Here is a 25,211-nt window from a genome sequence, read left to right as displayed (position 1 = left end):
CGCCTTTCCTGGGATCTGCAGTTAGCAGCTGGGCCTCCTGGGAGTTTTCACCATTTTGCCTTTTGCTCTGGATATTCGCATGCTGTGCGAGGCACAGACCCCACCTTCGTGGGCCTTTGGTTAGGTTTTCAGGTGTTTTTTTTGTTTGTTTGTTTTTTAGAGAAACTTGTAAAGCTAGACTGTGGGGTTCTTCCTTCTCCCCCAGCCTCAGGCCACCATGGACGGGGTCTCTCCAGGTCCAAGCAGTGGGCGAGGCTCAGGCTGGTCCAGGGCCCTTGACCCTCGCAGCCCCTGGCTGTCATCTGTCCTGTGGGTTCTCAGCTCTGGGAGGACCCCATCCACCATGTAGTGTGCCCTCCCCGCCCCCCCAGGAGAGGGCTCCGGCCTTCCCAGCTTTTGCTTCTATTTAGTGACACAAGGAAGTTTCAAGCTAAATAATGAATTAAAGACTAGGGGTTTTGTTTCCTATTCCCTGTAGAGGGGGAAAGTAAACAATTTCCAGTTGCACTGGAGAGAATAGACGGTCCCCCTCAGTCCCCCTGCTCCTACCCTATTCCATTCGGTGCCAGGAGGGTGAGGGGAGATGAGCCGGGAGTAGGGTAGTGTTCGGAGCCAGAACGAGGCTGCCTGTTGGCGGGATCCCAGACCACCGCTCCCGGTTTGCAGTGGGGAGGAGAAAGGGAAAGGGGAAAGGGGGGGACGGTTTTATGGGAGAGGAGTGTGCCAGCCTGGTTCTGAGGCAGACCCTGTCCTGGACCCAGCCCCGGGGTGCGGGGCAAACACGTGCAGCCGGCCTGAGGGCGCTGGGAAAGCCGCCTTGGGGCCGCCCTGCCTTTCCCCAGCAGAGAAAAACAGGCCCAAGGCAGCCAAAAACCCGCTTTGTCCAAATTCTCGGAGCCTCCTCCCAGTGTGCGTTTCTGGTCTCCATGCCTGGCTTTTCCAGACCCGTGGAGGGTTTTGCTCTGGCTGAGGAGCCCCTTCCAGCCTGCACCCCACTCCACCCCCCACCCCAGAGGAGGCCTCACCCCCATGGAGGACAAGCAGCCGGGGAGGGCCCCTTCCCTTTTCTGCCTTTTTCTCCCCAAGTCTGAGTCTGCCCACTGCCTTCTCGTCCCTTCTGCAGGGGAACAAGAAGGAATATTGCAGCGACACCAAGTCAGAGTCTGTGTTTTTTTTTTTGTGTGTGTGTGTTTTGTCGAGGCCAAGGCTGAATGATATAAAATGCCAGGAATCGGGCAAAACTAATCGGGGCCTTTTAAAATTCCCTGCGTCCCTTTTCACCGCGACAATGCGATATATGCGGCAGCAACATGGATGCTGAACTATCTGGTGATTTCTCTGTGGGCTCTGTCAGTTATTTGCACTAACTGTGCAGAGTTATCCAAATTAGCATGGATATATATATATAATTAGCATGTGTCCAGGGCCTAAAAAAAAAATAAATCTAGGCCTTAAGGCAATCAGGATGTGGATACATAGGATTTTTTTTTTTTTTTTAAAGCTGAAGAGCCTTCTACACCAGTGGCCCTGCCTTTAGAGAGATAATTTCTTGTGCTTCTAGAGGTCTCTCACCCACCACTGGCGGGGATGGGCCCGTTCAGAAGCCTGTCTCAGACCAGGGGAAATTATTTTGTTTCCTACAAGACATTTGAATCCTATGTGAGTGAGGTTCTGTATGTCTTTTTTTTTTTTCTCTCTCTCTCTCTCCTTTCTGTTTTCCCTTAAATAATCCACAAGGCCTCATTTGTTTTGTGGAGTTTTGGAAAACCACATGTTTCACTTTCTTGAGACAGAAGCAGTCATTTTTCTCAGCGAGGTTTTTTTTTTTTTTTTTTTTTTTTTTTCTGCTTTGTCTTTTCTCCTTGCTCATTCCCCCTCCATCTTCGTCCTTTGCTCTCTCTGCAGTTTGGGGCCCAGCGCCCCTCTTTCTCTCTCTAGGCTTGGTTTCCTTGGCCTGCTCAGTCCCTTTCTTTCCAGGCACATTTCTCCTAGGGATGGCTGAAGCCAGCATGGGTATTATTTGAGAAATATTTTACTGAGACCGTTGCTGTGTTTTGTGTGTGTGTGTGTTTTTTAAATTAAATTTCATATGCTGGACCATAATGAGAGAGGCCTTTCTCTCACAAAGGCAGAAAAATTGCTTCCTGCAACCGAAGCCCCTGTGAATGTGTGATGTCTCACCTCCGGCTTCCGGTTTTTCTTTTAAATGGGAGGGTACCCCCATCTCTCTGCTGTTCCTTCACATTCTCCATTGCCCCAGGTTACTTTTCTTTTCTTTCCTTTCCTTTCCTTTCCTTTCTTTTCTTTTCTTTTCTTTTCTTTTCTTTTCTTTTCTTTCTTTTCTTTTCTTTTCCTTTCTTCTTTCCCTTTTCTTTCTTTTCTTTCCCTTTTCTTTTCTTTTCTTTCTTTCTTTCCCTTTTCTTTTCTTTTCTTTCTTTCCCTTTCTCTTTCTTCTTTCTTTCTTTTCTTTCTTTCTTTCTTTCTTTCTTTCTTTTTTTTTTTGTGCACCACTCTCACCAGCATCCCTGGCTTCCTATCCCCTTAGCTTTAGGCTGTTTTTCTCTCATCCCATTCCCCTTCCCCTCGCCTCCTCCGAGGCCTGGCTGTTCCCTGGCTCCCTCCATCCCTGAACCCTTGAACTCCTGGAGAAGCCTGGAATCTTCGGAGGCCTTTATTTTTTTTGTCTTGGCTCAGGTGGGGGGACTGAGAGTCTGAGCTCCTGCAGGGGGAAGGGGCATCAGGAGGGGAGCAGGGAAGGAGTCTGGGTCTGGGACAGGTAATCTTCCAACAGGAGCCTCCACTGTCTGAACAAAAGGGGGACAGTCCCCTTTTGTCTGGCGCTCCTGAGGGGCGTGTCCAGGGCCCAAAGCAGCCACCGGTGGCATGCAGGAGGAAGGAGGGCAAGTGCTTCTAATGGAACCCGAGTGAGATCCTTCCGTGTGTGCCGCAGGAGAGAGAGGGCGCCCTCTGCTCTCCCTCTGCCCTCCCTCCCCAGGCCTCCGTCCATCCGTCCGGAATACCCTGGCTGCTCTCGCACTCGCTCTCGGAGGAACAGGGTGCGGGAGGAGCACTGCCTGGGAATCCTCTCTGCCCACCTTCAAGGTGAAGGCCACTGGCAGAAGGACAATTGACGATTGTTCTCCCTCCGGTTGCTTCCCTGGGAAGGGCCTGCCGCTGCTCAGGCTGGGGAGCTTGAGGGGCCGTGGGCTTTGTGTGGGACACCCCGCCGGCCCTCCTGAGCCACTGCCACGTCCAGTCTCTCCAGCAACCTTTGACCCCTCCCTCCACCCAGGGGCGAATCACGGATCTCCTCCCCAGCTTCTCTGTGGGTCCTCCCATCTGCCACCTCCCCCCCACCTCCCCAGTTGTACCACCAGATTCAGAGACAACCATGTTCCGCGTGTCTCTCCCCCCCGGCACTGTGGTCTGTGAGGCTGCACATGCCAGGATTCTCCAGGAGGCTCCCGCTGGCCATTTTTCTGTCTCGTGCCTAATATTTAGTGTAAATCAAAATACCAGAAAAACCCCCCTGCGACAGACACGCACTCACTCTCCCGTCGTTCCTGCCCTCTCATCTTGACTTTAGGACGTAAGATTGCCTTCTCTTGAGGTGGAGGGTATCTGATGTCACTCCGCTGACATCTCTGGCTAATTGGACCCGAGCTGGTTATTAACAGGACGTTAATTATTGAATGCCAACCCGCGGGGCCTGCTGGCAAGGACACCTGCCTCCTGCCCTCTCACCTCTTCCTGGGGTCAGCCGCCCGCCGAGGGCCTGCCCCAGCGGTCAGGGCCCAGCCTGGGGCTGCGGGGGCTGGGGGGCACTTTCCTGTGGCCAGCGTTCAGCGCAAGTCCGGGGGCTACTTGTCTGTCCCCTCCCCCACCCCGCTCTTCCCCGGGATCCTCACTGTGTTTCAGATGGGGGGGGGGAGGGGCTGGAGCCAGCAGTGACCCTTCTTTTCCGTCCCCCCCCCCAGGGCTGAGCCTCACCTTGGGAGAGGGCAGCCATGGGAGGGGTTTAGAGCAGAGACAGTCTCTCCCTCTCTGAGTTCTCACCCTCAGCTCTTCCCTTAATAACGGTCTCCTCCTGACGGCCTTTCCGAGGCCTATGGAGGCCCAGCTGCTCCCCCGGCCCTCCCAGGGAGCCTCCAACCCCCTGGTGCTGACCCTCCCTGCCTGGGAGGAAAGCCGGGGACAGGGGCTTCCGTGAGCCTCTTCTCTGTGACTCGGTTTCCCCCCGCCGCAGCCCTGTCCTTGCGGCGCTGTTGCTTCCCCTTTGGGCTCTCCCCCCGTGTGTGGCTTTCTCGCTTCATGCTCCTGCACCTCGCTCCGTGTGACCCGGGCCCTTTGGCGTAAAGGGAATCGGGGGACAGGTGAGGGTTCCCCACCTCCAACCGAGAAACACTGCACGTGGGTCCAGGGGAGGGGACGGAGCTGGGAAGGCAAAGGACTGAGCATCTGGGTGGTGGTGATGGTGGGGGGTGGGGAGTGGGGGGTGTCAGTAGGAGTCGGTGACCATCTCCCCGCCTTTGTCACTTCCCGGGGCTGGCCGTGTGTGTGCGTGTGCGTGTGCGTGTGTGTGTGTGTGTGTGTGTGTGTGTGTGCTTGTCCGCGGAGGGGAGCGCTGTGACAGGAGGCTATTTTCACAAACTGTTGCCGTTTCTCCAGCCGTTCATTGCGTTGGCATCCCTCACCGCCGTTCATGGAGCTTGCGTGGCTGGGTGTGGGCCGGGAGGCAGCCGGCTTCCCGGGGAGGGGGGGAGGCCTCAGGCTGCAGGGGCGGCCGGGTCTGGGAGTGCTCCTGAGAGCGCAGCCCCAGGACGGAGGGTGGGGGTGGGGGTGGAGGGTGGCCGGGCTGGCGGCACCCCGGACGCCAGGTCCCTGCCCTGGAAGCGCTGCTGGCACCGGCACTTTCCCGGCTCCCTTTCTTCGGCTCTTTCTATTCATAGCGCCGCTCCTGCGCGGGGCCAGGGAGGAAAACTTCCACTCGCCCCTGTGCTCTCCATAAATAAAAGAGAAGCAGGAACGACCAGAAAAAGAGAGAGTGTGCAGGCTGAGAGAGACTGAAACCAAAACACAGGGAGAAGGCGCAGCTGCGTTCCCCAAGGCCTTCTGGGGCGCCCGCCCGCTCAGAGTCAAGCCTTTATTTATTTATTTTTCTGGCTTGAAAAAAAGAGGAAAAAAATTCCCGGTCTCCCTTGATCCTAGCCCACCCCCCACCCCACCCCCCTCCAAATTCGCTGGGTGGCCACTGCCAAATGGACCCGAGTGGGAGCCGGGAATGAAAAATTCATAACTGCTGGACTTTGCTTGTTCATTAGACGTGAACTTGTCGATTGGGCAAATTGTTTTTGGTCTCCAACTGCCGGGGGCTCTCCCCTCCCTCCCGGCTCGCTCGGTTCCCTCCTCCCCTTGGACACAGCCATTGGCTGCTCCGGGGTGTCTCGTTGCCAAATAGGTGGATCCTTCTCTCTCTCTCTCCTCTCCCTTTCCCTCTCTCTCTCTCTTCCTCCTCCCCTCCCTTTTACTGGCTTTGGCAAGAGCAAATGGATGGGGATTGAGCATGAAAGGGGAGAGAGAGGGAGTTTGAGAGAGAAAGAGAAAGGAAGCAAAAAAAAAAATCCAAACCCCAACCAACACACACACACACACACACACACACACACACACACACACGGCCCCATCCCAGTCCCATCTCCCTCGCCCTCTCCCTCTTTCTCTCCCTTCCTCCCTCCCTCCCTCGCCCGCTCCCTCTCTCCTTCGCCTCCGTCTGCCAGCAGCCTCGGCCTGCAGCCGCCCGGCCTGGTCCCCTTCCCCGGCACCGGCGGCTGTCCCTCCGCCCGCCATCGGCTCCGAGGCGAGGGAGGCAGCGCCAAGTTTGCACCCCGAGCGGCTGCCAGAGCCGAAAGCCTTTTCTCCCCCCGCCGCTTCTCCCTCTCCTGGTTTTTGTTTTTGTTTTGTTTTGCACGGGAGGGGGTGGGGCAGGGTGTGTTATGGATTGGTGTGGGGGGGAGATGGGGGGGTGGGAAGTAGGTTTTGATTTTTTTAAATTTGCATATTTTTCTCTTTTTTGAAAAAAAAAAAACTGGAATGGGATGCACCAGGGGCGGAATTGAAAAAATAATTTTTTTTTGTTGGCTTTTGTTTACCTGCTGTGTGTGGCAACCGGCTTGCTCCCTCTCTCTGCTTGCTATCCCTGACCTTTCTTTCTTTTTTTGCTCCTTTTCAAAAAAAAAATATTAATTTTCCCCTTCTGTGCAATGGAGCGTGGGGGGGGGGGGGGAGGGTTTGAGCATCCACCCAAGCCCGGCCCCCATTCCCCAGAACACCAATAATAACCCCCTTTAAAACATTTACCTTCCTCCCCTGCTCCTCCTCCTCCCCCTCCCCCTCCCCCCACCCGCCCCCAACTCACAACTCTGCGGAGTCCGGAAGCTCAGAATCGGGCGTTGGGCTTTGCCGGGTGCTTCAGATCCATGGTAATGATTTTAATTTTCCCCCCAGTTTTTATTTTTGTAAACAGATAATCAATTATTATTTAAACTTCAAACAAGCAACCAAGCAAAGAAAAAAAAAAAAAAAAGGAAAGAGAAAAAAAAAAAAAAAAACCAAAGCGGGAGCCCGGCCCTCTGTCACCTGACTGAGCGGGGAAGGGGGTGAAGGGGTCAGTAGGGACGGGGCCGCGGGGCGCCCCGCGCGGCTTTTAACCCTAATGTGGCCGAGACCACCCCCTGGTTGGCGCGAACAAGACGCGTTTTTGTTCTTTGGCACCGCGATCCACATCCGTGCCGGCGCCGGTGACAAAGCTGGGACCACATATTTAGGATTTAGAAGATCTGTGTGTGTGTTTTTTTAAAAAAAATAATGCTGGGGTGGATGTTCCCATTGGAGCGGGAGAAGCGAGCATGGAAACAGGCTGGGGAGGGGGAAGCCAGCTCCGTCTTCCTCCCTCGCTCCGGCCGGTGGATGTCCTGGTCTGTCTGCCTGGGGGGCGGCCAGAGGCCCCCGGCGGCGCCCCCCGCCCCGAGCAGCGCGCCCGCGGCGGCCGCGCGCCCCGGACCCGGTGCCGGGGGAGCGGCGCGCGCCGCGGGCGGCGGCGGACCATGGAGCTGTCATGGGCGCGACACAGCCTGGCGGGGAGACCGGCAGCGTGTGTGTGTGGACCGCAGCGCTGTCTGTGCGCGCGTGTGTGTGCGAGCGAGCGAGGGGGGGGGGGGAGAGAGAGAGAGAGAGAGAGAGAGAGAGGGAGGATAGGTGCGTGCGCTCAGGCGCCCGCGCCCCTGCCTGGCCGCCGAGGCTGAGATGGGCGCGGGCGGCCGGCTGGGCTGGTGGTGCCTCCAGACTGCACTTTCGTAGAACAATCGCAAGAGGAGATTGCCGCGGGTGGGAGGAGGAGGAGGAGGAGAGGAGGAGGAGGAGGAGGAGGAGGAGGAGGAGGAGGAGAAGGGGATTTCTTCCGTGTCCCTCCTAACGCTCTCTCTTCTCCCGTTCTCTCTTCCCCCCTCGCCCCGGCTGCCCCCTCCTCCCGTCCCCCTCGCCCCGCATGCTCCCGGCTTGCCGCCTGCAGGATGAGTTCCACCCGTTCATCGAGGCGCTGCTGCCTCACGTCCGCGCCTTCTCCTACACCTGGTTCAACCTGCAGGCGCGGAAGCGCAAGTACTTCAAGAAGCACGAGAAGCGGATGTCCAAGGACGAGGAGCGCGCGGTGAAGGACGAGCTGCTGGGCGAGAAGCCCGAGATCAAGCAGAAGTGGGCGTCCCGGCTGCTGGCCAAGCTGCGCAAGGACATCCGGCCGGAGTTCCGCGAGGACTTTGTGCTGACCATCACCGGCAAGAAGCCCCCGTGCTGCGTGCTCTCCAACCCCGACCAGAAGGGCAAGATCCGGCGGATTGACTGCCTGCGCCAGGCCGACAAGGTGTGGCGGCTGGACCTGGTCATGGTGATTTTGTTTAAGGGGATCCCCCTGGAAAGTACTGATGGGGAGCGGCTCTACAAGTCGCCCCAGTGCTCGAACCCCGGCCTGTGCGTCCAGCCACATCACATTGGAGTCACAATCAAAGAACTGGATCTTTATCTGGCTTACTTTGTCCACACTCCGGGTAGGTCACTCTCAGCCCCCCCCCCTCACCCTTACCCCCATTTTATTTTTACTTGCTGGCATTTGTCCTGTTTGTTGTTCCTTTTCTCTCCAAGCGATGCACCCAAAGGGACCTGCCTACCCAGGGCACCCGTCCGGCTCCCGAGGCCTGCAGCGTGTTCGATGTTCAGTTTCCCCCTTCTGTTTCCCTCCACCCTCTCTGTTCTCTCTCCTCGGCTCGCTTGCCATGCTCTGATGTTGGATGTTCGTGCATCTGCATCTTGGAAGGACCATCTTACCCAAAAGCCATTGCAGGTCTTAGGGCTGGGGCCACGATGTCCCAGAATTACCTGCAATGGTGAGAGTTTGTGATCAACAGGACCACCACCAAAAAAAAATAATAATAATAATAATAATAATATAATAATAATAATCCACTCACTACTCTGACTTACCATGAGTCAAAAGAAGTATTTGGGGCAGTCGCTGGCTTTCCTACCGCTTCCCCTCAAGTTCGGGGAAGGCCGGATTTGGCACAGCGGGGTGGGCAGCAGTTCGGTGGAGAGAGGGATGGAGAGAGGCGTGTGTAAAACCTCTGGGTACCAGACAGAATGAGTAGAAAAGGGGAGCGAAGGCAGAGGTGGGCAGATTCCAGGGCCCAGATGCCCAGGCAGGAGCTCTTGGGGCTGGGGTTTGACTGTCGGAGAGTAAGAAAGTCATTTGATTTCGTAGAGAGTGAGAAGGAGCATGACATGTCTATGCTCTTCCCCTTCCCCTGACTTCTTTCCTGCTGAAGTGACCAGAAAACAGGATGGGTGCCCGCACTCCCCGCGCCTCTGCTGGCGGGCAGGGAGGCTTCGGGGCCCAGGCATGTCAGGGAGCACGGGAGAGATCTTAAAGAAGCAAAGAAAGTTAAAAAAACAAAACAAAACAAAACAAAAACCCAACAACTGTAAAATTTCCTTTTCTTTTTGTGTTCCAAGGAGTTCCAGTTCTCTTTGCTTTTCCAATTTTACTCTGCATTTTTGGGTCAGGGTGGCTCAGTGTTCCCCTTCTGTTCCCTCCCTCCCTCCTTTCCCTTTTTTATAATTTCTTTCCGCTTTTGTTTTCTTACAAATTGAAACAGAGATGGCTGGTTAATTTTTAGCCTCCACTCAGCTACGCCCAATTTACTGCCGCCTTTGAAAGCTAAATGGGCGGCACTCTGTGATTAAGCAAGGCAGAAGTGTGTTTACATTATGCCCAACCAACTTGTAATGAGAGGGCTACCAAGCCTTTCCCCCGTGTGTGTGTTTTCCTTTCCACCGTCCCAGGATTTTTTCCTTCTCCCTCTCTCTATGCGAACGCAAGAGAATGTGGCTGCACTTCAGCGCTAGTGACTGTTCTTTCCTTGCGAGTGTGTGTGTGTGTGTGTGTGTGTGTGTGGTGCGTCTTCCTTCCTGTTCATTCACAAAAAAGAAAGGCAGTTCACTTTTCTGCTGTGGTCACCCCTTTGCCTTTCTGGGAAGCTGGGAGGAGTGGTGTGACTTAACCCAGAAGTGAAATTTGGGGGAGCTTTCAGCATTGTGTCGGGAATGTATCCTAAAAGTTTATATGTTGAACTTGGTGTGTGGGGGGAGAGGAGGCAGTTGAGGCCCCTCTTCTTGTTTTCTCTTGTTCTGAAAGGTGGCTTTAGTAGTTGGTTGGGGGCGGTAGGTCCCCCAACTCTGCCCGACTCCACCCCCCTCTGCAGATCTTTCTAGGCCTGTCCCTGTGACTATCATGAATCCTCATGAAGAATGACCAACTGCTAGTGTTCTCCCTTGTTTATCCTTGTTCTCTCTGGAAAGGAGACTGAAGGAATTTTTAAAAGTTACCCCCTCGTTCTCTGTCTATACCTAGTGGTGTTGGAGGCGGCTTGGGGAGGAGGTCACTGAGGGGAGGAGGAGGGGATTCTGCACCTTTTGATTTTTAGAAACAAGGTCTCTATGACAGAAATCAATATTCATCTTCCTCCTGCCCGCTCTCTGCGCGGGTCCCCGGAGCTGAGCTGTGTCCCTGGCTTCTTTTATTTTAGGCCAGATCCTTGACTGCTGCCACCATGGACGGGGCCGAGGGAGGGTGAAGTTTGGGCGAGGAAAGAGGCCGTTTCCCGGCCAGCCTCCTCTCTCCGGAACTGACCAGGCAGCTGTCAGGAGACCAGAGGTGTCCCCATCCGCCCCCAGGTGTAATGAGGTCATTAGCCCGGGAGCATGAGTGAATTCCTGCTGCCCCATCACCTGCAGCCGTGGCTCCTCTGTCCTGGCTGAGCTCCTTGACAAAAGCTGAGTGGAGAACTAAGGATTTTAAAAAATAACTTGTCCCTAATTCAGGACCCTGAACTCCAGAGAATGTCAACGAAGGCCTTTCTGGCTGGAATTGCTCTGCTGGGAGGGTGAGGGTGAGTTGGTGGGCCTGGGCCACCGTTGGGCCTTGGGTAGATGGATGGTCTCGGGATGGCGTGAAGCAGGCACGGCTTCTCCACGCCACCCCCGTTTGCCAGAAAACGCCTTCTGGCCGAGCCCCCACATGGCACCGTGTGGCCGCACAGCCGTCTCCGTGCTCAGCCCCGCAGGCCTGCGCCTTCCTCCCAGCATACCCCGGGGGGAACGGGCCGCTGGCCGGGGCTTGGACAAGAGTTACTTTGGACTCTCAGAGACAATGTTCTCTTTCCTTAAAACTGGGCTGAAGAACCTGATCTGGGCCGAGCGGATGGCTGGGGCCGGGTTCGATGACAGGCCAGCCTGACATGGTGGAAAGTGTGGGGGAGTGGCTTCGCCTCCGGGCGCCATTGTCCTTGTGGCCGTCCTGCCTGGCAGGAAGCGCCCAGAGGTGGCAGGGTCAGGAGGGGAGAAAGGGCGCAGGTGTGATGGCGGAGCTCTGCTCCAGCCTACGGGGTCCACGCGGTTGTGTGCTGGGTCCTCCGTGCGAGCGACCTTCCTTCTAGGAATCCTGCCGCGTGTCCCCCCCCACGAAGGAGGGGACGTTGAGGCAGGGCAGGGTCAGAGAGCACTGCGGCGGGAGGAGAAGGTGGTGCGTGTCTGGTGATGTCCCGCCATCCGAAGGGGGTGTCCCAGGGCGGGTGGCCGGAGGTGGAGGCGGGCGTGGGCCCCCGAGGCCCCCGCTTGGGTGAGGAAGGACGGGGAGCTGGCCTGCACGCCCTGGCCGGCTGTCTCCAGAGCTGCTTCGGGGTTCTGCAGGGGAACCGGCCTCTCCAGACCCCGCGCCCCGACCGAGGCCCTGGCCCCGGGAAGAAGAACAAGCGGAAAGTAACGAATCGCTGTACAGCGTGTCCCCGGCAGGCCCCGGCGGGGGCCCGGGCAGTCCAGGCATTGGGGTGGCGGCTCCTCTCTTTCCCGCAGCTCGCTCGCTCTCGTTGTGGAGACACGCACAGTAGGAGGAGCCTGCATTGCCAGGGACAACCGTTGTCGCCTTATGGCCAGTCTCCGTTTGCCCATAACCCCCACTGCCCACCCACGCCGGCTTGTTCGGAAGAAAACCCAGGCAGCGTAGCTTTTCATCTGTAAGTGTATTTCTGTATCCTCTCCAAAGATGAGGAGTCTTGAAAAACGTACCCCTAGTGCCACCGTGACGCCTAAAAATAAGCAGCATTTTTTGGTGTGTGTGTGTGTGTGATCTGATTGTCGGTTCCTCATCAACGAGTTCACTCGTCCCTAATTGTCTCCTCATTTGGTTTGTTTGGATCTGGATCCAAATCGGGTCTACTCATATGCATGCATGGCAATGGGTGGGTCCGTCTTTTCAAGATGTAATCTCCAGGCGATCCTCCTCCTGTTCCCCTTTCTCTCGGTTTCTTTTCTAGCAGCTTTTGGGGTGTCGTTGGAGGAACCAGGTCATTTGTCCTGTAGGGCTTCCCGTCCGACTCTGCAGGCTCCAATTCCCTGCGTCCCCCAGTGCACTGCTGTGAAAGGAGACCTGCCCCTCCTCGCCGCCAGGCCTTCCCTCTGGGAGGAAACTGCGAGCACCTGGGGACCTAAGAGCTTTCTCAGGTGCAGGGGCGTCCTTCCCAGGCAGAGCAGGTCCCTGGTTTTTGCACTCTGCTTCGGGGCTTGGGACTCTGCAGAAAGCACAAGTTTTGGAGGCCGAGAGAGAGCTCCCGGCCGCCTTCTTTCCTCGGTAGTGGAGGCCATGTCTTGGCCACGTCAGCCGTGCCAAGGTATGGCTGGTGCCAGCAGTGCTCCCCCAAGCCTGTGCTGGAGGCCCAGCCCGTCTGGTGGCACCAGTGTGAATTCGTGGGAAGGGCCACAGGAGCACCAGTTGCCCTGGGGTGTGTGTGAGAGGCACGGGGCGGGGGAGGGGGGCGGCTAACTCCAGGCTTGGCCACTGTGCCTCCTTTTTCAAGCCCCAGAAATGCCACCGGTCTGCGGCTTCGAGGCAGCGCCATCTGGTGTCGGGGCTGGCAAAGACTGGCCCAGGAACCAGATGCGTGCTGTGAGAGGAGCGCGGACGCTCTTTGAACCCCCAGAACCTCCTGGAAGAGAGGTCGCTATTGTTCAGCTTTGGCTGTAAAACTCCTCTGTTCGTCCGATCCGGGAGGCGAGGCGGCGGAGCAGGCCGGCGGTGGGTTACTGGTGCGATTGCTGTCGCGAGGTCACAAGGCCAAGGCTGTCTTCTTCCCCTTACCTGCAGGCCTCGTTTCTCTGTCTTCAGGGACAGCTCAGGCGGAACACGGCAGCCTTCCAAATGCCCAGCGCAGCTCTCGGGGTTCCTTTCTGCCTCGCTCCCCCCAAAGCTGTTCCTTCTCCAGACGAAGCTTGCCGCTCTCTCACGCCGCCCGCGTGTGACGCAGCGTCTTGCGCCCCTGCCTTTTGCTCACCTGGAGGCCTTCTTATATATATATTTTAAATATATTTTATTGATTTTTTTTTTTTACAGAGGAAGAGAAAGAGATAGAGAGTTAGAAACATCGATCAGCTGCCTCTTGCACACCCCCTACCGAGGACATGCCCGCAACCAGGGTACATGCCCTTGACCAGAATCGAACCCGGGACCCTTCGGTCCGCAGGCCGACGCTCTATCCACTGAGCCAAACCGGTTTCGGCTGGAGGCCTTCTTAAACTGGAGCATTCTGCATGGGACGTAGAAACGGCAGGCGCGATCCGATCTCATCATGGCAGCGGCTACAAGATGTGCAGCTATGTAATTTGCGGGGCCCAGTGTCCAGTGAGAACGGGGGGGGGGGGGGCTCCCAGTTCAAAATGACTAGGAATTGCAATGCGACAACAGTGAGAGCACGGGCCTGTGCGGCTGCCACGCCGCACCCCTGTGACGTGGGCCCAGGCTGCAGTGCTCCGTTCACGGGACCTGGGGCGCATGGCCCTGAGAGGGGTGGCAGGGTGGCCGCGCTCAGGCTGACCTCAGAGAGGTCCGAAATGCCCAGACCCACCCTGTCCTCGCGCTTGGTCTGGTTGTAAAGCCCCTTTGACTGTCTGCTCCCCTCCCTTTGTCCGCTGCATACCCACCACCCAGCCAGGGAGAGGTCCCTCTGGCCACGGTGCACGGGGTCATGGGGGGCGGGGTGTGCTCGCTCCGCTGGCTGAGCTGGAAGCTGTAGCTCCGGGGAGAAAAGAGCCACCCTTGTCTGGGCTCGCGTCGGCCGCAGATAAGCAGGAGGCAGGAGGGCACCTGCAGACCCCAGCCCGGTGCCCCGCTGTGCCCCACCGCCGCCCGGAGGAAAAGGGGCCGCCCTGCAGCAGGAGGGCGGGGGTCCAGGCGCGCAGAAGGACTTCCTGAGGGTTCGATTTACTTTTTGGCATCGCCGGAGGATGGTGGAATTTCCTTTATTCGTGAAATGTGCCCTTGGCGAACCTACTGTGAGCAGGGCCCGGCTAAGAAGGAGCGCCTCCTGCGTGCGGCTGGCAGGGTTTAGGGGAAGGCCTGGTGAGGGAGGCACCATCCGGCAGCCATCTTGTAGGCACGACTGACTGACGGACCGACCGACTGACGTCCGACCGACCAGGACCGAGCATTGACCCCTGCTCTGGGAGGGAAGACCTGGCAGCTCCCAGTAGGCCGTGAAGAGGGAGGCAGGGCCCCTCTGGCAGTCCTTTAGGGCTGCAAAGATCTGGGGTGCCCAGGAGGGTGAGCCGGGAGGTCTGGGGGTGTGCCATGGTCCCCCCTCTGTTCTGGCGTCCCAAGGCAGCCGGGGGGAGAGGGCACCGCCAAACGCCCCTCTTTCTGCCCGGGAAGAAGGCGGCTCCCTCCCCACCCCTTCTTTCTCTTCGCCCCATCCGTCCCACCACCCCCCTGTCTCAGGAGCTGCCACGCTTCAGTTATTTTATCCTTCAGTGTCCGATTCAAAAGTCCTTTCAAAGGCCCCAGCCGTGTCAGAGCGGCGCTCGCACAAAAGGCCCCTTTGATTTCTTGTTTGTTTTCATTTGCCAGCGGAGGGGGAGGGGGCGGGAGAGAAAGGGCTGCTGGGTTTTAAGATTTGTATTTGGGTTGCTTCATCCTCAGAGGGGTTGGCTCCCTGGAACTCCGTTCTGGGCTGGGGGCTCGGAGGCAGGGGCACCCTTGCGCGGAGAGGGCGGGAGTGGGAAGTGAGGGCTGCCCCTGCCAGCACAGGAAGGAGGTGCATGTGGTGGTGGTGGTGGGGGGTGTTAAGATATAGTCGTTGAGTCACCATCCTACGTTCTGTGCTGGGCCTGAGGGTGGGCAGGGTCGGGAGGGCGTCCCACTGCTCAGACAGAGAAAGTTCCGAAGTGCCTGGTACCGAAGGACAGTCGCCTGGCAGGGCCTGCTCACGGCTGTAGGATTCGAGTCGTCGTTTTCTCTTCCTCGTCCCGGATTCTGCCGTTTCCCTCTTGGTTGGATGCACGGGGGGCGGGCGTCCTCCTACGTGCACCCTCCTCTGATCCTCAGAGCACCTTGGAGTGCAGACTGGGGCTCCCCACTTTCCTTCGGGAGTGATGTGGGGGTGTGTGCGCAAGGTCTGCCCATCGGCATGCTGCCCACGGGCCTAGGATAGCCTCCCCCCCCCAGTCTTGCTCTCTCCCCTGCACCTCCTGTCTCCCCAGGATGGCCAGTTTGTGGGACACTTCCCCGGGGGCACCCCTCCCAGAGGGCCCAGCCGCTGGCCGGCGGCGGACTCTGGGGCCAGGCCTGTACCGCCCAGGCTCCGGCAGGCGGGAAGGGGCTGTGGCTGAAAGGCGGCCAGAGGCACCCACCCCCTGCCCGTGGTTTGGGACCAGACACACCAGCCCAGGGCCTGCCTGTCAGGTGCACATGGCAGCACCCGGGGGCATGCCGTGCCGTCCGGCGGAGAAGGTCGTGGCGCCCGCATGCCCGCCTGATGGCGGGGGCTGGGGGGGTGGGGAGCGCCGGGGGGGATGGCAGAGGCTCGGGCAGGTGGTCACGGGCGTCAACCACAGGGCCGTGTGCCCACTGGGCGAGGGGGGCTCCGCAGGCCTGGCTGGCAGACGGGAGGAGGAGGCTGGGGGGCTGAGCGATAGATAAATATAGCCGATGGCATTTCTGATGATAGGTTTTTCTTGGCACCGAGGGCACCGTGGAAAATAGCACCACAGGCCGCCGGCGCCATCTTAAGCGTGTGTGAGCGGCGGGGCTGTTGGCATGGCAGGAGGGTCCCGGAGGTGGAGGGGGGTCTGGCTGGACTGGGCCGTGCCACCCCGGGTGCCAGGGCCCCTGGCTTGGTCCGTGGACAGCGAACGTCCGATTTCCTGGCCCCCGGGGGAGTTTCTCGTTAATATTTCGGGGCTGCCCTTTGTGAGCCCGTCTCCCCCCTCCCCCCTAACCCCCCACCAACCACATGGCCGGCCTGGTGCTGGGGGGGGGGGTCGGGGTTCTGGTTTCACTTTTGATGTCTTACTGACGCCCTGGCAGGCCACGGCCCCGGTCAGGGCCAGCATTGCTCTTATTTGGGGGCACCCAGTAACGTAAGGGGCACCCAGTTGTCCAGGCTCCCAGCAGCTCTTTGTCAGGGGGGAGGGGCGGACCCCTAGTCTCCGTGTCCTGCTTCATTTTATTTTATTTTATTTTTAAAATATATTCTACTGGTTCTTTTACAGAGAGGAAGGGGGAGGGATAGAGAGTTAGAAACATCGACCAGCCGCCTCCTGCACACCATCCTACTGCGGATGTGCCCGCAACCAAGGTACATGCCCTTGACCGGAATCGAGCCTGGGACCTTTCAGTTCGCAGGCCGACGCTCTATCCACTGGGCCAAACCGGTTTCAGCTGTGTGTCCTGCTTTTAATTCCAGTTTTTCATCGAAGGCCCCGTATGACGGAGGCTCCCTGCTGAGTCCTGCCCGTATGCGACGCGCTGAGATCCTCACACTGATTCTAGCTGCTAGCCGGTGCTCCCAGCCACGTGTGTGCGTGCCCAGCCGGCACACACGGGGTCCGTGTGTAGTGAGGAGTGGGTGACCCGGACCTGGGGACCAGGGAGGCTCCCCGGAAGGTGACCTGCTCGAACCACGCCCTGAAAGATGGGAAGAATTAGCCCGTTTTTGTTAGCCGGCTGAGCGGGCCAGCCTGCCAGGAGCTGGGTCCCTCCACACGATGGTGGGGTGTCATAGGCAAGGCAGGTCTTATCGCCCTCCCTCCCTCCCCTCACTGTACAAAGGAGGGAACCCAGATCACACCACGCGTCTCTGGCGGGAGGACCCCAAGGTCCAGGTCAGGGAGCACCGTGGCTTTCCTCCATGGGCCTCGCTGCCTTTGACCTTCACTGCTGGTCCCCATGGTCTCCGCTGCTCTCTCAGAGCTGTGATGGAGGGGCTGAGCCCAGCCCAGGGCTCAGCCAGCTCAAGGGCTCCCCCAGCCGGCCGAGCAGTTGGGGTGGAGACAAAGAGAGGGCGCCTGGCCTGGCCGGGATGGTGGCCTCCCTCCCCACCACCGGCCCCTGCCTCCCACCTGGGAGGAAGCTGTAAACCCATAGACAGGGCGTGTGTGCCGGCTGAAAGCCTGCCCTGCCTCGGCCAGCTCAGCTTCTCTGTCCCCAGCCCGGAGCACGGGAGAGGGCAGGCAGAGTGTGCAGGACGTCCAGGCGCGGGGCCAGGCAGGCACAGCTGGACCCTTGCTCTGTCATGCCCTTTTCCTGGGAGGCTGGTTGGAATTGTGGTTTGAAATAAAATAAAAAACACGCCTGTAATTATCCTAATTAACCAGCCGATCGATGGAACGTGTGCAGGAACCTGCTCTTCGTTGCCTTATACGCTCCTCCACACAGACTCTCACCCTCACCCCTTAGAGTTTGCAAACGTTGGGGCTGTGCAGCGTACGTGCGGTGGGGCTGGGCTGTGGAGAGGCGAGCTCGGGGCCGGAGATTTTCCTCAGACAGGGACTTAACCTCTGCACCAGGGACAGCAGCTTCCGCAGAGCAGGGTTTCCCAATCGCGGCGCTGCTGAGTCAGGGGCCAGGTCATTCTGTGTCACGGGGACGCTTAACAACATCCCGTCGGCCTCCGCCCACGAGATGCCCGTTGCAACCCTCCACCCCTCGTGTGACCACCAAAATGTCTCCGGACAGAACTGCCCGGCGGAGAACCTGTGGCCGGGAGACACCGAGGGGCTCAGACAGAATGTCGCCCGCGTTCAGCTCTGGCCTCTCCTCCTGTAGGACCTCATGGGCCTTATTTTTCACGTGGTGACGGGGCCTCTGAGCCCTGGCTGTCCCCTGGCACGTTCTGTGCCGCGTTCCCCTTTCTGGGCAGCGGGACCCGGGGCCGAAGCCCCCGGGGGCTCCTCTTCCACCCCAGGAACCGTGTGCCCCTCCGCGCCTCAGACTGAGCATCCCCCCCGGATGTCGTGTGACGCGGCCTGTGTGGTCCAGGGCCGCTGACCTGGGCCTGGAACAGGGGCCCGGGCCTGTGTGTCGAGGCAGTGACCTCACCACAGGGCCCCGGAGGGCAGCAGGCCTTCGTTCCTGCATGGGAGGGAGGCAGCGGCCAGAAGTGTCGCCTGAGCCTCAGCACGTCTCCGTTTTGAAGGATGTATTTTTATTTTTATTTTTTAAACTATTATAGGTAATTTTTATTTTTTATTATTATTATTTTAAAATACATTTTATTGATTTTTTTACAGAGAGGAAGAGAGAGGGATAGAAAGTTAGAAACATTGATGAGATAGACACATCGATCAGCTGCCTCCTGCACACCCCCTACTGGGGATGTGCCCGCAACCAAGGTACATGCCCTTGACGGGAATCGAACCTGGGACCCTTGAGTCCGCAGGCCGACGCTCTATCCACTGAGCCAAACCGGTTTCGGCAGGATGTGTTTTTAAATGTATATTTTTATTGATTTCCGCCATGATTTCAGAGAGGAAGGGAGAGGGAGAGAGAGGTAGAAACATCCATGATGAGAGAGGAATCATGGATCGGCTGTCTGCTGCGCGCCTCACACGAGGGATGGAGCCTGCAGCCCGGCAGGCGCCCCGTCTGGGAATGAGATTGTGACCTCCAGGTTTGCCGGTCTGTTGACACTCAACCACTGAGTCATGCCGGCCCGGTGACTGATATACATATTTTTCAATTACTGTAGTAAGACACACTCTTTGTATAAAATGCAAACAATAGAGAGAGTTAAGAGACCGGCTAGTTTCCCAGACTACCCCACTGCACCAGAGAAAAGCTTACTTCCCTAATCTGTGTAAGGTCATCAGTTCCTCGAACAAATAACTTAAATAGAAAGATCATCCAGTTCAAGAGCAGATGGTACGTTTGGGCTCATTGAGTTGGCTCCATCCAGTGCCGCTGTGGTCTTAACGTGCCCTCCGCCGTTCCGCCCGTGTCCCTGTCACCCAGGTGCGGGGCCAGCGCTCCTGTCCTCTCAGCCCTGCGGTGACGGTGTCCGGCCTTCCTTCCTGAGAGCAGGGTGACAGCACAGCGTGTGCTGGTGTCGGGGTGGCCAGGATCCTGCTCTGGGGCATTCCCGTCTGACCGTGGAAGTCCCGGCTCAGGCCTCAGCCTGTGCTGAGGTCCCACCACAGGCCCAGCCCTCAAGGCATGGGGATGGGTAGGTGTTGAGGGAAAAAGGGGCCCCTGATCAGGGGCCTGTCGGGCTTCACTAGGCCTGACCCTGGCCCCTCACCTCTGGAGCCAGTCTCCATGGGGCCCTCCCTCCACCACTAGCCTGTCGCCCTAGGGCCTTTCTAGGCCTTTCAGGTCCCTTCCAGGGGCGGTTGCTGCTCGTACCCTTTATTCACACGGGAGTGACGTGTCCCTCCGCCTCCCGGGATTGATCCCATCGTCATTCTTTGTGGCAAAGACGTGGCAGAGAGAAGAGCGCTCCCTGCAGGCCGGGAGGAGGGATCCGGGGAGAGCTTTGCGGCTGGGCTTCCTGGTCTCGGGGAGGCCGCAGGTGACAGGCGGCAGTCGGGTGACACCTGGTGACTCTTCTGGGCGGGTGCCGTGGGCGGAGAGTCAGGAGATCCCTGGAGGTGGCCTGTTGGAGGCCGGCCGACCGAGCACAGCCCTCGGGGAGCGTGTCCTTATTATGCCGGCAGATTATATCCCCATTAGTGCGTAATTATTATATAATGGGCATTATTGCATAACGGCCGTTATATAACACGGGGCCCAGACTACAGGAGGAGGGTGTAATAAGTCTATATCCTCTGGCTGTAAATAGCCACCAGCCCTCCATTGTGTCCGGGGTCACACCAGAGCCACCTTATAAATAATACCCAGTGCTGGGCTATAAATTTCTGGGTGATGACGTAGTAGGCAGGCACGGTACCTAGTTAGGGGGTGGTAGGAGGGCCCTGCAGCCTCACCAGGCCACATGGCATCATCGTTTCCATAGTAACAAGAATGCTCCCCCCCCCCCCCCAGGGCCCAAGGGAAGAGCATCCTTTAGGGGAGGGAGGCAAATGGATGGAGAGCTTGGGGGGAGGGTCTGAGCCGGGGTCGAGTGGGGCGGGGTCCCCTGGGTGGGAGACAGGGAGGGTGAGACAGGCCATCTGCTCTCAGACGTTCTGCTCGGGCCTGGGCAGGAGAATGTTCCTTCCGTCTCCGCTTGTGAGGGTCTCCGGTCCCCGTCCATGTGTAGCAGGTCGTGTGAGGCTCAGCCCTGTGTCAGGGAGGCCCGGGGAGCCACACGGTGTCTCTGCCCTTTCTTCCAGGCGACCTCTCCGTGGCTCTGGGACCATGTGCCAAAGGCGGGGGGGGGGGTCGAACGTGGGCCCGCCAAAGCTCTGCACCCCGGTCTGTCCCCCCCAGGGCGGGGCCGCTCCCCTGCCCGAGGTTTCGGGCCAGTTTGGGCCTTCGTAACCTAAGAAATATGTGAGCAATCTGGTGGGCGGCGGAGAGAGCCTCGTGGAAGTCGCGGCGCCGGGAACGGCACCGGGGGCAGGAGGCGACAGGGGTGCTGCCTCGGCCGCAGAAGCAGCTGTGGGGTGGGGCGCACTCTCTGTCGGTGTGAGAGACAGTTTCATAGAGGATGGCAAAGCTGCTCTTCTCCTCCCGGAGGGGTTTGTTGGCAGGTGGAACCGGGAAGGAGGCACGGCGGGGGACCCATGGGTCCCGTTTTGCCAGGAGTTGACCGATTTCAGCACCGGAAGTCTCCTGTTCCGGGGACCCCTCCGTCTGCCGCCAGCCGGGTTGTGGGTCACCCTCCAACAGCAGTTTGTCAGCGGGAGCTCTTCACCCGCCCGGGAGCGTGTGGCAGTGTCTGGGGACACTTTTGATTCTCACAACAGGGCGGAGGGTGCTGTTGGCAGCTGGGGAGTTGAGGCCAGCGCACAGGACAGCTCCTCCACGAGGAATCGCCTGACCCTGAGCAGCACCATGGCGAGGGGAGAGGCCCTGCCTCGGAGGGAGGGGGAGCGGAACCCGCGTGTGTCTCCTCAGGACGGCCGCGCCCCACCCCTGCTAGCACAGTGGTCTCCTGGCCTCGTCTCTGAATGTCTTGCTGCTCTTTTGTGCGCGTGCGTGCATGCGTATGTTGATGGTTTGCATGTAAGGTTCTGGGGCTGAGGGATCTTTTCTAGGGCATCATGGGGCTCCTGAGAGGGTCTTCCTCCTCCTCAGAGCTGGGAAGCCCTTCTAACCTAAGACCATGCTGAGGGAGCGCCCTGCCAGGCACGCGGCACTGGTGTGGATTTTTGCCTGTTATCTTAAAAAAAAAAAGAGCAATGAAAATATCATTCAACAACAGACCCTTATTGTCTCTAAGAGATAAGACCTACCGGTTTTCCCCACCTTCCAGCCAGCTCTCCCGGCATGGTGAGCAGGCTGCTTCTGCCACCAGGCCCACGGGGGCCTCCGAACGTACCCGTCCCTGGAAGCCTGTTCCCCAGACCAGCAGCCAGGGCAGGACCTCCTAAAGGGTGCGGACAAGTGAGCTGAGTCCTGTGTGGCGTTCGCGGGATCTGGGTTACAAGCTACCCTGTGTCACGTATAGTGCCTTACATCGTGCATAACACACGTGAGATGTCACTGCAGGCCGGTGGCTCACACCTACCTGGGCTCAGGGTCTGTTTGGTTTTATTCCACGGCTGCAGTTTACTTGGCACCTTCTAGACCCAGCGACACGCACCGTGTGGCCAACTGGGTCACCGTTCCGCTGCCTGGGACGGGGCGGCAGACAATGGCCAAGATGGCGGCTCCGGGGAGCCGGCCAGCGCGCGCGGGAGAATCAGCTGGGCCTCGGGCTGCCCCTTTGTGTGTGTCAGGCCCAACTTTTGCATTTGGACTTGGGATCAACACGGCTAATGAGCACGGGCGGGGAGGCAGGCCCGCCGCTGTGCCAAGGGGAGTTCGGCGGGGAGGGCGCTGGCTCCGAGCACAAAGGCCACTGCTCCGCGGAGCAGCCATCCCCGGGGACTGCCAGCGCGGGAGACGGGGCCAAACGAGAGGCCCCTGCCTGGAGCACGGGCCAGATTTCTCTCCCTTATTTATGGTGTTGTGGTTTATAAAGTGGGCCCGGCGCACAGATCTCTGGGCATAGTTTCAAAAGCATGCATTTCTTTTAAATTAAACAACGTGCGGGCGCCCGCGTGCGCGCGCGCACACACACACACACACACACACACACACACACAGTCTGTTCGGGCCGTGCTGCTGCCCAGGAGTGTTCCCAGCCACGTGGGACGGGAGCTGGGGATGATGGTCCCGAAGACACCGTCTAATATTAGATTTTGTAACTCGGAGATCCATTAATATAATTACTCCGATGCCAGCCTGGCTCGGCAAGGCCTTTCGGATTGTGTTCCCCTCCCAACAAAGAGGAGCTTGGGCTGCAGGGATGCCCTGGTGAGCCGGAGCCGACTCCCCGGTTTTAAGCGGAGAGCGGAGGTGTGCGTTGGCGTCCTCGGGGCGCACCCCCGCGTGGCATTGCCAGGGTGGCGAGCCCCGCCGTTGTGTGTCTGGAGAGTCTGCCGCGGGCGTGGGCAGGCAGCCGGGGGGAGCCCGGTTCGGACGAAAGGGGGCCCCCGGGCCCTGGCTGGGAGCTGGGTGACCTTGTTCCCCTGCGGCACTTGGTCTTTGCTTTTGTAGCTTCCTCTCACTGGGCTGAAGTCCTGGAATCGGCCTCTGTGTCTGCCTCCCCTGCATCTGGTTTTATACCAGCCCATGAACCCGTTTGGGATATTGAAGGTATCTTCAGAGGGGAAGCCGCCGAGGGCCCAGCCCTGAGAGGGTGGAAAGGCGTGCAGTGTCCTCATCAGAAACGGGGCTAAGGGAAAAAAAAAAGAAAAAAAAAAAAGGCGTGCGGGCAGGGGAGAGTGGCTGGGGTGCTTTCTGAGTGGGAGTCGCACTGGGGAAATCCTGGTAGATGAGGAGTGGTGGAAGCTTCTGGAAGGCTGGGAGGGATGTGGCATGCAGGGGAGAAGCTACGGGTTAACGGTTTGAAAGCGACGTGGTTTTGCAAAAATATATTTTCTCCCCCTTTCTGGGAATGAGGTGCCAGGAAAATGGGGAAAGAGCAGCTTTCTTCCTGGTTCCCCTCCCTGGCCCCCGCTACTCCCTGGCCTCTTGTTCAAGGGGCCATTGCTGGGTGGGCCACAGGCCACATCTCAGCCTGCCCCGCCCTCCTCCAGGCCTTCCTGTCCTTCTGGCCGGGCCTGCTGGACAGGGGTTCCCCTCTTCTGCCTCGCAGCCAGCAGGCCCCCAGCCCACGTCCTCCGCAGACACGGCCTGTGTCCCCCGAGTTCACTCTTTGGGGAGCTCCTCCGTGTCAGAGCCTCCCCCCGCTGGCCTCACAGACGCCCTGGGCGCGGGTTGGCAGGGAGCAGCCCGGCGATCGGGATCGCCTTCTGCTCGGAGGCTCCCCGTTTCCCAGAAGCCCGCCCGGGCCTGGGTGACTCCCGTGGGTGCGGAGAGAGGTGCAGCAGGCTCGCCCTGCCCCGGCTCTCCCGGGGACCCCTCTGGCCCGCGCCTCCAGCGGCGAAGATGGCTGCCGTCCCCCCCGCTGGCACCGGTACTCCCCGCTCCGGCGGCTGGATTTGGTTCTCAGCAATGAATTATTAAAGGAATGCGAGCAGCGCGTCTCTCACACACCGGCAGCGCACAGGCCCGGCTCCGAACCGGCCCAGAGCCTGTTCTGCTGTTGCTGCCCCTTCACTTGCCTCAGACCCGAGCCTCGGTCTTTTTTTTAGTTTTTAAAAAAAATATTTTATTGATTTTGTATAAAGAGGAAGAGAGAGGGATAGAGAGTTAGAAACATCGATGAGAGAGAATCATCGATCAGCCGCCTCTTGCACACCTCCCACTGGGGATGTGCCCGCATCCATGGTACATGCCCTTGACCAGAATTGAACCCAGGACCTTTCAGTCCTCAGGCCAACGCTCTATCCACTGAGCCAAACCGGTTTCGGCGAGCCTCGGTCTTAATGAGTGTTTTAGTGAATTCCCTGCTCACCCTTCTCCACCTTAAGACTCTCCCCCCCGGCCACTTCCTCTCCGCTGCCAGATCTCTCCCCACCACCACCGGCCTCTCCTCCCCCCAGCCTCTCTCCCCGGCCTCTCTCCCCCCAGCCTCTCTCCCCGGCCTCTCCCCCCGGGCTCTCTCCCAGGCCTCTCCCCCCGGCCTCTCCCTCCGGCCTCTCTCCCCGGCCTCTCTCCCCAGGCCTCTCCCCCCGGCCTCTCTCCTCAGGCCTCTCCCCCCGGCCTCTCTCCCCGGCCTCTCTCCCCCCAGCCTCTCCCCCCCGGCCTCTCTCCCCGACCTCTCTCCCCGGCCTCTCTCCCCCCAGCCTCTCCCCCCCCCCGGCCTCTCTCCCCGGCATCTCTCCCCGGCCTCTCTCCCCAGCCTCTCCCCCCGGCCTCTCCCTCCGGCCTCTCTCCCCGGCCTCTCTCCCAGGCCTCTCTCCCAGGCCTCTCCCCCCGGCCTCTCTCCCAGGCCTCTCCCCCCGGCCTCTCCCTCCGGCCTCTCTCCCCGGCCTCTCTCCCCAGGCCTCTCCCCCCGGCCTCTCCCCCCGGCCTCTCCCCCCGGCCTCTCTCCCCGGCCTCTCCCCCCGGCCTCTCTCCCCGGCCTCTCCCCCCGGCCTCTCTCCCCGGCCTCTCTCCTCAGGCCTCTCTCCTCAGGCCTCTCTCCCCGGCCTCTCTCCCCAGGCCTCTCCCCCGGCCTCTCTCCCAGGCCTCTCCCCCCAGCCTCTCTCCCCGGCCTCTCCCCCCGGCCTCTCCCCCCGGCCTCTCTCCCTGGCCTCTCCCCCCAGGCCTCTCCCCCCGGCCTCTCTCCCCAGGCCTCTCCCCCGGCCTCTCTCCCTGGCCTCTCTCCCCAGGCCTCTCTCCCCGGCCTCTCCCCCGGCCTCTCTCCTCAGGCCTCTCCCCCCGGCCTCTCTCCTCAGGCCTCTCCCCCCGGCATCTCCCCCCAGCCTCTCTCCTCGGCCTCTCCCCCCGGCCTCTCCCCCCGGCCTCTCTCCCTGGCCTCTCTCCCCAGGCCCTGCGCCTGTTCTAGACTTTCTTGGAAAGCTGGCTTCTCCTCCAAAGTCCCCCTTGCCCGGTGAAGGGACGGCCCGGTGCCCAGTCCAGGAGGGTGACGTGCCCCAGCGTGACAGTGGTTTGGGTGTCCCCCTCCTTCCCGCCCGGTGGCATTGGGCCTGGAGTCCACTTAGCGTGGGAGTGCTGGAGCTGAGATCCGCTGGCTCGCGGGAATGCGGCTGGATCCTCCTCGGCTGCGGCTCGCCATCGCCGC

General features: G+C 59.4%; 1 protein-coding gene across 8 annotated transcripts in view; it reads left to right on the top strand.

The window, feature by feature from the left end:
• Positions 1–25,211, top strand: part of NFIX (nuclear factor I X) — a 94,304-nt gene that overhangs the window by 20,131 nt on the left and 48,962 nt on the right. For 2 of the 8 annotated variants that reach the window (XM_036422825.2, XM_045576076.1), the window contains one exon: positions 7,568–8,099. The exons of 1 other annotated variant lie outside the window; for it this stretch is intronic. In XM_036422825.2, coding sequence (XP_036278718.1) covers positions 7,568–8,099 — 532 coding nt within the window. Of the gene's footprint in view, positions 1–6,318; positions 6,480–6,851; positions 7,155–7,543; positions 8,100–10,133; positions 10,334–25,211 lie in introns of those variants that run through there. 5 more of the 8 variants (XM_045576079.1, XM_036422826.2, XM_036422823.2 and 2 more) reach the window with 5 other exon arrangements.

Source organism: Pipistrellus kuhlii, unplaced genomic scaffold, assembly GCF_014108245.1.
Source record: "Pipistrellus kuhlii isolate mPipKuh1 unplaced genomic scaffold, mPipKuh1.p scaffold_m20_p_73, whole genome shotgun sequence".
NCBI classification, from domain to species: domain Eukaryota; kingdom Metazoa; phylum Chordata; class Mammalia; order Chiroptera; family Vespertilionidae; genus Pipistrellus; species Pipistrellus kuhlii.
Note: the sequence above shows the minus strand (reverse complement) of the source record. Positions and strands in the feature narration are given on the sequence as shown.